This window comes from Juglans microcarpa x Juglans regia, chromosome 1D (assembly GCF_004785595.1).
Source record: "Juglans microcarpa x Juglans regia isolate MS1-56 chromosome 1D, Jm3101_v1.0, whole genome shotgun sequence".
Taxonomy (NCBI): domain Eukaryota; kingdom Viridiplantae; phylum Streptophyta; class Magnoliopsida; order Fagales; family Juglandaceae; genus Juglans; species Juglans microcarpa x Juglans regia.
This window is the reverse complement of record NC_054594.1, coordinates 20,773,754-20,783,937: the sequence shown is the minus strand read 5'-3', so window position 1 is coordinate 20,783,937 and position 10,184 is coordinate 20,773,754. Positions and strand designations below refer to the sequence as shown.

Below are 10,184 nucleotides of genomic sequence, written 5' to 3'. Positions count from 1 at the left end.
GGTGATTTCCTTGCTCACTAGAACAAAAACGTGAGGGAGAAAGAGAAAGAACGACTGGGGGTGACTTGTATGGGATATGCTCACATGAGGGCGGTTCTATTTTTCTCCTCTTGAAATGCAGAGGTGTCACAATGCCATTAAAGGGTGTAAATCCCTTCTAACCATAATTGGTTTGAAGTTATTCTCATAGTTAAATAACCGGTGAGAAATTATTTACCAATGGAGAGTTATCAAGATAACTATTCCACTAATGATCTTAGCTCACGTGGATGCTCCTAATTAGGTCATGGGTCTTACTGATTTACCAACTCTAGTTGTCAAAGAACCATTTTGGAATGAATTATAAATTAAATATTTTGGGTTCTATTCCGCATATATTAGAAGTTCTCTTGTATTACCTAATTCACGATTCTGATTAGCGTAGTTGTATTTTCAGAAACTTATTAATCAGGCATGGATCCGAAAGGCCTTGTCTTGACCATTTTTCTTTTAAAAAGGGACAAAAAGAATTGAACCCTACAACACTCCGAATTGAACTTGAGGAAGAGGAAATCAAATGCCAATATCAACAAAAACTTGGGCAAATGTAGTGAGTAGAAGGAGTACGCCGGAAAGGAGATAGAGTAGACGTAGAAGGAGGACGAGGAGTTGTGCGGTTGGAAAGAAAAAACAGGGGATGGCTAGAAATTTAAAGGTTTTTTTACTAAGAAGAATTCTACTCATCATCCCTACACCACACACTTGTTTTTTTTCTTTTTTTCTTTTAACAGGTATATATATATATATATAATATATATATGTATATATATGTTGTACACCTACATGTGGGCGTGATGAGTAGAAAAACTATTTTAGTAATATATATATCACAAGTGGGTGGAAAGGTGGAAACTTGTATATATATATATATATATATATATCCTTATGATTATCTAGAAGAACATTATTGTTTTGCTTGTTGATATTAAAAATAATTTCCTCTTATTTTTGAAGTGGACACATGCCAAAACCCTAGGAAGAAAGTTAAAATTTAAAACGTCCAAAGATCAAATCTGCATCTTGTATATATGAAGTTACCTTAGTACCAATGATGCGAGTCTCCTACAAGAGCTTATTTGATAGGATACATATATCTTATATATAATAAGCGCCAATAAGCAGGTCTTCGTTCATTTCTTTTTTCCAATTTTGTCATTCGTTTTGTATTTCTTTCCCATTTCTGTCCCTTTTTTTTCCAATTTTGTCCTTTGTTTTGTATTTCTTTCCCATTTCTGTCCCTTAGTGTTTTTGTCCAATATTTTGTTTCCAATTTTATTTTTATTTTTCTGATTAAATTTTCGTTTATTTTCTCATGGTATTGCTTTTGCCAACAGTCTATAAGTGTAAATTCTTCATTTCCCAAAACAACCCCTTATTTTCTCAGCAAATTCTCACTTCTTTTCTCTTCTCCTTCTTCTTCTCTACAATGTTTCTTGTCTTTCTAATTTTCCATTGAGATTATCCCTTCCGTAGCTTTTTCCTCACTTTTACTCGCCGCTTTCCCATAAAAATTTTCCTACCCTTGTATTTACAGTGTTATGTATTTCCTCAGATCTTCATGACAAGCCTTCGATCCTTCAAGTGTTCGAAATCTCCTTCTTTGCTTCTGAATCTTTGCATCATGTGGGTATGATTGCTTTTGATTTTTCTTCTCAGTTAAATATATTAGTTTCTTTACTGAGTAGTTTCTTCAGACCCAATACTTAAATCTAAAAAATAAATACATAAGTTCATAAGACAAATCCTTTCACACGATTCTAGAAACAAGAACAAAGCCAGAAACAAGATCACTCGGATTTGTACAAAACGAAAGTCGAATAGAGTTTGTTGAACAAAAAAATAACAAAATCTTCGGATCTCAAATAATTGGTAATATGTGTAGATCTAAACAACAAAATCTCAAATTTTCGTGCGTGGTGCGTGAACATCCTCTGTCGGTAATAAATCATTCCCAATTGGATTTGTACAAAAAAATCATTATAAAAAATACCAGTCCGATTTTTCTCACACCATTACGAAAAATACCACTCGGATTTGTACCAAACAAATCTCTTCAAATTTCTAAGGATTCACAGACAAAATTTCTAACAAAGAAACTGACACAGAGAGAGGGAGAGATGAAAGGAAACCAGAAAAAATGTGTTTTGAGGACTCCAGACAGAGATATGTTTAGATCTGAAAGAAACAAAGCATATCCAAACAAAATCCCTTCAAATTTGTATAAACTCACTACTTTAAATTCGTTAGTAAAAATAAAATAACAAATTTGAAGGAGCCAAACCAGAGTAATTTGTCTTGATTGAGATCATTCGCTGCTGAATGGTTTTTGCATGGAAAAATTGTTCATCCTTGAGTGCTTTTGTAGCAATGAAAATTCTTTGTCTTTGGCGAGTTCACTTTCGAGTCAATTAAATCCTTTTTTTTTTCTTTTGCTCGTACTATCGTTGAGTAAAATTCATACGAATGACAAGGAAAATAATGTGTATGAAGAGGGGCCCTCTACGTGGTGTGCAACTAGTGAGGAATACCTCATGTGGTGAGCAATTGGCCAGCAGAACTTTGTGGGCGAGCAATTGGCGAGTAACAACGTGTGGGAGAGCAACTGGTGAGGAACACTCTGTGCGTTGCGTAATTGGAGAGGTGTATCCCGTGGTCAAGCAATTGGCGAGTTGCACCTCTCGATGAGCAATCCATGCACAGAAAACTGAAGTCCCTGTGGTGAGTAAACCCACTGTGGTGAGGAAATACGTAACTGGCAGCAACTCATAATGGCGAGGACTGCTGGTGATGAGCTTCAGTGGAGTTATAGCGGCGAGCACTATTGACGAGGAGCTTCGGTGGTGAGTTAGAAGGCGACTGGACCTACGTGGTGAGCTATGGTCTGGCCAGCTGCCTCATGTGGTGAGCAATTGGCGAGTAGCACCGTGTGGGAGAGCAACTGGCAAGGAACACTTTGTGCGTTGAGCAACTGGCGAGCAACACTTCGTGTGGTCAGCAACTAGCAACTGGCAAGTGGGACTTTGTGTGGGTAGCAACTGGCGACTAGCGAGCAGCACCTTTATGGCGAGGAAACACATAACGGCCAGGAACTCGTAGTGGTGAGAACAACTGGTGGGAGCTAGAGTGGAATTATGGAGACAAGTACTGTTTGGAAGGGAACTCACTGTGGCGAGGGAACATATGATTGGCAGCAATTTCATGGTGAGCAAACGTTCACAGCAACAGAAGACCACAACAAGTTAGATGACAACTCACGTTGACCTCTTTTGCTCACGGTCATCACAGGAGTTTGTACAAAACTTTTCTTGGCAGCGAGGAACATTGTGACGCTGGGCGACGAGGGGACGACGAGGAACACTGTGATGGCTATGGAAAAGGCAAGAGCTGCATGGCGTGGCCGTGGGCGGCTCCACGAGCTCATAGTTGGGCTGGGATGGCAAGCACATTGTGGTGTTGGTGTCAGACAGCTCCAATAGAGAGCTTCAATGATGGTGTCGAGAGTTGACGGTAAGGGGTGTCACCGTGGTCGGGAACAACCATGCTGGCAATAGAAGACGACAGCGGGCTGCGTGGTGGTCGAGTTGTTTCCCTCAGGGTGCTCCATATTGTGCTCTTAGTGCTCGCATAGTGCACGGTGTCAACAATGTGTTGCTACGGCGAAGCTCGGTGGCAAGGAATGGCGTTTTGATCGAGGACCACCTTCACCGGCGACAGAAAATGTCGGCGAGGCAGGTGGTTGTTGTTGGTCGCTTCAATAGCTCACGATCATCGTGGGAGGTGCAGATCTAAGCCTGTTGACGAGGGGTTGGCAGCAAGCTAGCCGGCGAGGTCCACTTCCTTGGTTGAGGACCATCTTGTCGGAGACAGAAAGCACTAACCCCTCATCTGGCGACTGCTGATGGCTTTATCATCTCAAGGTCAGTCAGCATGTCTATTCGACTTGTTTCCAGGCTTTAGGTGGAAAGGCACCGACAAGAAGGGCCTCCATTGGCTAAGACAGGCCGTCTAGTGGAGTGGTCGGACGGGGACCTACCGCCATTCTGCCGCTATGAGTTTCATGGGTGCACGGTGAGGTGCACCCATCACACCCACCATGCATGTCATGCAAGATGGGTGGTTCACGTACGCGGTGCATGTGCCATGCGCACAGTGCACGTACGTAGTGCCCCTCTTATTTTGTTTTTTTTTTTTTTTGCTGCAGTGTTAGAATTTAAATAACAAGAAAAATAGCAAAGTTAAGGAGATCTTATCTGATGTTTCGATGATGATCTTGTGAGTGTATAATTCACATCATGCAAGGGGTGTGGCGGGCAGCATATAATAAACATATATATAAATATATATATATATATATGTTTATTTATTTTTTTGGAGACGATCCCACGAACCAAGAAATCTGAACTTTTGTAGATGATCCCGTGAGTCAGAGAATATCCTTCTCCCAATTCAGGTATAGAGAAAAAGTTGATTCCACAGGCGGTACCAACTGTTAATGCCAAAAATTGCACAACATACCAGAAAGAAAGAAAGAGTCATCCCTGACCCACGTTGGTGATTCTGGCTTCGATACGGTGCTCATCGCATTCATCCATAACATAAATAATAAATAAACGAATAAAAGTAAATAAAAGAGAGATACAAGAATTTATGTGATTTGACATAAAAGCCTAAGTCCACGGGTTGTTGGGGCAAAATCCACTGTATCAGGTGATAATTTTACAATGTCTCATGGCCTCACATATCACTCAATACAATGAGAGAATTTAGTCTCAGAAGAGTTGGTGGAGAGTGCATGGAAAGAGCCGGTAGAGAGCCTGTCAGATTTGTGTGGTAGAGAGCCGGTAAAGGTTATTTCCTTGGAGTGATAGAGTTCAACTCGATTTGTGATATTTTTTCCTTTTAGGAGTTTGAGCCAACTTTTTGTATTTTTGTGAAATAGTATTTTGATGGTCTTTGTGTTTTAGAGAATGGTTTTTATGAAATATCTGTACATATATACTTTAAAAATATATGTAGATAGTTATGACTTGGTTGTTATAAGTTATTGTATTATAGTTATAAATCTATACATAAATATGTCCGTTTATAGTTAAAAATTTGAAACATAACAAAATTGGTCAACAGGGCACACGTGCCGCGCATGTTGCCCTTTACTAGTATGTATATATATGTGTATATATATATATATATATATATATATATGTGAGAAAAAAATGGCTAAAATAGGAAATGGATGGACAAGTACCTTGAAAAAGATTAGGATGCAGGTGAAACGTTCGTGCTCAATATGAGTCAAAGAATAATATTGGAAGTTCAGATGCTAATAAATGAGCTTTCAAACACTTAATATAATCAAAGTCATACGTTGATATTTAAGGAATTAAAACGTCTTATACTCGACGAAGAGTTGATCATCAACTGCAGCTTGTTTATTGAAGACTTTTACGTACGTTCTACGTACGTAGTGATCATGAGTACTAGAACATCATGATTGACCCGCGTAAAAGTCTGGAGATTACAAGTCGTTAGTTTTTTTCCAATTTCCAAAGATGAGTTGAACAAAATAACCGTGGATCATGAGTTAAAATGACTAGCGAGATCTAGTGGATTGCAAAAGATGCATGAGTGTCAGAATCTGGACCACCAATCGAGCTGGCAACTAGCCAAGTCGTACTTAGACCTTTCGACTGCGTACTTACGATATTTGCAGATTTTCAGCCACATTGTAATGGAACGTCGAGACGATCAATAAAGGCTGCCCTAGACTTTATCAAAAGAACAAAAATTCCATACATTGAAACTTCTTCTCGATCTGAATTGCTAGGCTCCTTGCATATATAGAAAATATCTGCATCATGTATTGCAATTGACAGATAGATCATTAATCCCAATATATATAAAATCTCGGTACTCTTTGGGCTAATTTGCTGCTTATTAACACTCCTTGCATTCTCCCATTCATCATCAATATCATCCTTCCTCATCATATATATATGTAAAGAGAGAGAGAGAGAGAGAGAGAGAGAGAGAGAGAGAGAGAGAGAGAGATCAGATCCGATCGGCCGAACGATGGAAATCATGAAAAGGGTGATCATGATGATCATTTTGTTGCTGTGTTTGATGATTACTGCAATATTCACAGGAGCAGCGAATGTCGACGTTAATGTAACAAGCAATATTATGAACTCATCATGTCAAGCAGACTGTGGGAATAATGTTATTATTCCATACCCTTTTGGAATAGGAGCTGGCTGCTACGTTGACCATTGGTTTGAAGTTGTCTGTATTAATAATAACAATACTGACTCGTCGGCCTCCTCCGCCTCGGGCTCAGGCCCTCCCAAACCATTCTTGAAAAGGTTCAACCTGGAAGTGCTGGACATTCAACTTGAAGAAGCCACAGTTCGCGTCAACTATCCGATATTTTCGAAGTGTGACAATTTCACGAGCACGACAGGCAATCATTCGGAGTTAGTAGAAAGCCCTTTCGTTTTCTCGGACCGCACCAACAAATTTATTACGATGCCCACGAGTTGCGACTTGATCACTACCTCAATATGGTCCCCAGATGGCTCAGTTTCATATGGTGGGTGCAAGTCCCTTTGTGGTAGCCAAAGTGGATTAATATTAAATAGTAGAAGCAGATGCGGCAACCGTACTGACTGCTGCAAAACCACAATCCCTTCAAATTGTGGTGGTTTTATTACGAAGATAGAGCAACCTATTACTTCATACAATACCATTGAAGGATGCAAATATGGATTCTTGGTAGACTATTTGTGGTTCCTGAGTCAGTTCGCAACTCCAACCCCAAATATGTCAGTTCCAGTGGTATTGGATTGGGGATTGCCAAGGCATATGATGGATCCACCTCTCGACTTTGTAAAACAGATCGAGATTATCCCACTTTTCAGGGTTACTCTACCTTTAAATGTTTTTGCATGTCCGGCTTTAAAGGAAATCCCTATCTTCCTGATCATGAAGGATCATGTCAAGGTACGTAATTAATTCGAGTAATACTAGGTTTAGGATATTTGAAAAATCAAGTAGAACCCACCATAAAAAAATGGATTTTTCAAATGGCCGGTTTCGTTTTTTTCAAAGGATTTTCACGCCTTGAGCTTGCACAAATAATTTCCTTTATATTTGAAATTAGATATATAATGATCATTCTAGCTAAATATATGTTGATATGGAAGTTGAAACGTTCAAAGAGCCAACAAGCATGAATATTTGGAAGATGGCGAAAACATCTCTTCCAGATCTAGTTTGCTTCTTCCTCGTATATATATATATATGTGTGTGTTGTAATGTGTTTAATTATATTATGCATTGTAATGCCAGATATTGACGAGTGCGCAGACCGAACGCTCAACAATTGTGGTGATAATCGTTCATGTGTAAATACTGATGGCTCTTACCTCTGTATCGCAGCTAAGGATACCAGGTTTTCCATTATTATCGGTATGTCTTCTAATTAATTATTTATAGTGCTTTTTTTTTTCTTGGGTTAAGTAATTGCATGAGTATTGCTCACGAAGTACGTCCCGATATCTTATTTTCATCACTTTACATGAATTAATTCGGATTCTGCTAAAGAATTAGTTTGCAGTTAATTATCGGCCCTTGTAAAAAAAACCATGATTTAATATAAGTTTCAAGACAATATGTCTAAAAATATTAGATTTCCCCTGCATTAATGGCCTTTGTAGAGCATATCTTCTTGTTCACCTGATCACCCGCAATCATTAACAAAGTTGATCTATATATAGAAATATTCCAAGGAAAATTCATTTGCCATGAACTGACTGTCAACATTAATGATGCTCTAAATACAATGGGAATTTCAAAACTTGTGGTGGAAAGTGATAGCTTGATCATTATTGAAGCTCTACAGGATGACAGTAGATATGAATAACTACTCTATGTTGGGTGTGTTATACCATGAAATTAAAAAACTGTCTTTCTTGTTTTGGATCTTGTAGCTTTTCACATGTATATTGGAAGGGGAATATGGTAGCTCATAAGTTGGCTAGGAATGTTTTCCATGTTAAAAGTATTAATTTATGGTGGGATTGTATTCCAGATTGTATTTCTCAAGTCTTATGGTTTGATAATTGTCTGTAATCATGTTTCCAGTTGATTAATGAAATTATCTTTTCTATAAAAAAAAAAAAAAATATAATTGGCCTTTTTGTTTAGTCTTTTATATACTTTCCTTTGTCAATAGCTAGCGCATGATTTCTAATGTATCTGCAAGCTCTTGGAGTGCTGCTAAAATACTTTGCTTTCAAACACTCAAAGAAGTTGTGTGCTACTTTATCTAATTTACTATTGCAAGGAGTAAAAGTAATTAATGGCTTTTGAGTTGCTTGATATGTGATTTCTTTTCAATTTCATTTAATTGAGCAGGAATTAGCACGAGCCTTGGAGTATTAGTTATACTTATAGGCGGATGGTGGTCATACAAAGTTGTAAAGAAAAAGAAGATGATTAAACAGAGGGAGAAGTTCTTCAAACGAAATGGTGGACTTCTATTACAAAAACAATTGTATTCAAGTGAAGGGAATGTTGAAAACAACAAATTGTTTAGTTCAAAAGATTTGGAGAAGGCCACCGACCATTTTAATGCAAATAGAATACTTGGCCAAGGAGGACAAGGAACTGTTTACAAAGGCATGTTGACGGATGGAAGAATTGTTGCAATAAAAAAGTCCAAGATAATTGATGAAGGACAACTAGAAGAATTCATTAACGAAGTTGTCATTCTTTCACAGATTAACCATAGGAATATAGTTAAGCTGCTTGGTTGTTGTTTGGAGACAGAAGTTCCTCTACTAGTTTATGAATTCATTCCTAATGGAACTCTTTCGCAATATCTCAGTGACCAAAATGAAGAGCTTTCACTGACATGGGAAATGCGCTTACGAGTTGCCAAGGAAGTTGCTGGAGCTCTCTCTTACCTACACTCAGAAACTTCATCTCCTATTTATCATCGGGACATTAAGTCCACAAACATACTCTTAGATGATAAGTACAGAGCAAAAGTAGCAGACTTTGGAACTTCACGATCCATTACTCTAGATCAAACTCACTTGACTACAAAAGTTCAAGGTACTATTGGATACTTGGATCCAGAATATTTCCAGACAAGTCACTTTACAGAAAAAAGTGATGTTTATAGTTTCGGTGTTGTCCTTGCTGAGCTCTTGACAAGCAAAGAAGCCATATCTTCAACAAGGACACCAAAAATCAAAAGTTTAGCCACATATTTTATTTGCTCAGTTGAAGGGAACCATCTTTTTGATATTCTCGACAATCAAATTTTGAAGGAAGTCGAAAAGGAAGAAATTGTTGCAATTGCAAACCTTGTAAAAAGGTGTTTGAACTTGACCGGCGAGAAACGGCCTACGATGAAAGAAGTTGCAATGGAGTTAGAGGCAATTAAAACTTTGGGGAAAGCTTCTAACTTTCAACAAAAGTCGTATGATGAGAACGAATACGTCAAAATTGAAATGTACGAAGAATGGGATGTTGGCTCTACCTCAAGTACTAGTAGTACTACATATATATAACATACTTCATGCATAAATAGTGGAATAACTTGATCATGATCTAATTTAGACGCTCAACCGTAATTGTTTTCTTCTTAATCAGGATGCAGGGTCAAATATAATTTTATGCCGTATCATATTGTACTACTTATTTAAATTTGTACTTAGTATTGCAGAATTTGCTCTATTCATTGTATATTAAGAATAATTCAATAAATTTATAATCTCTGTACATATGGATTGACATTAGTACGACTAGTAAAAGATTGACAAGTCATGAATGATCTTAGTTTTTTGAGTATCTACAAAATCTATCATGATAACCAGATTGTGAATATTCCCAATTAATTCTTAATTACTCGATCGATCGATTCATTCTCAAACACATTAATTAATTCGAACCATATAGTACTTAGGATTACATATATATGGTGGCTACGTACGTACGTCGTGCCCAAACAGCAAGATGCATGCTCTTTATAAGTGGAGGTGTTTAGATATTGGTTAGTGTTGTACACAAGAAAAATGAACATTTATACGAGTTATTTGCAACGAGAATGACTATTTGCGACGAAAATAAACTCATTTTAA

General features: G+C 37.8%; 1 protein-coding gene across 1 annotated transcript; it reads left to right on the top strand.

Moving 5' to 3' along the window:
- Positions 1 to 5,876: 5,876 nt before the first annotated feature.
- Positions 5,877 to 9,864, top strand: LOC121249189 (wall-associated receptor kinase-like 10). The gene is made up of 3 exons (XM_041147912.1): positions 5,877 to 7,035; positions 7,384 to 7,503; positions 8,452 to 9,864. Exons 1-3 carry the CDS (start codon positions 6,789 to 6,791, stop codon positions 9,612 to 9,614), a joined length of 1,530 nt encoding a protein of 509 aa, XP_041003846.1. The 5' UTR covers positions 5,877 to 6,788; the 3' UTR covers positions 9,615 to 9,864.
- Positions 9,865 to 10,184: the final 320 nt, after the last annotated feature.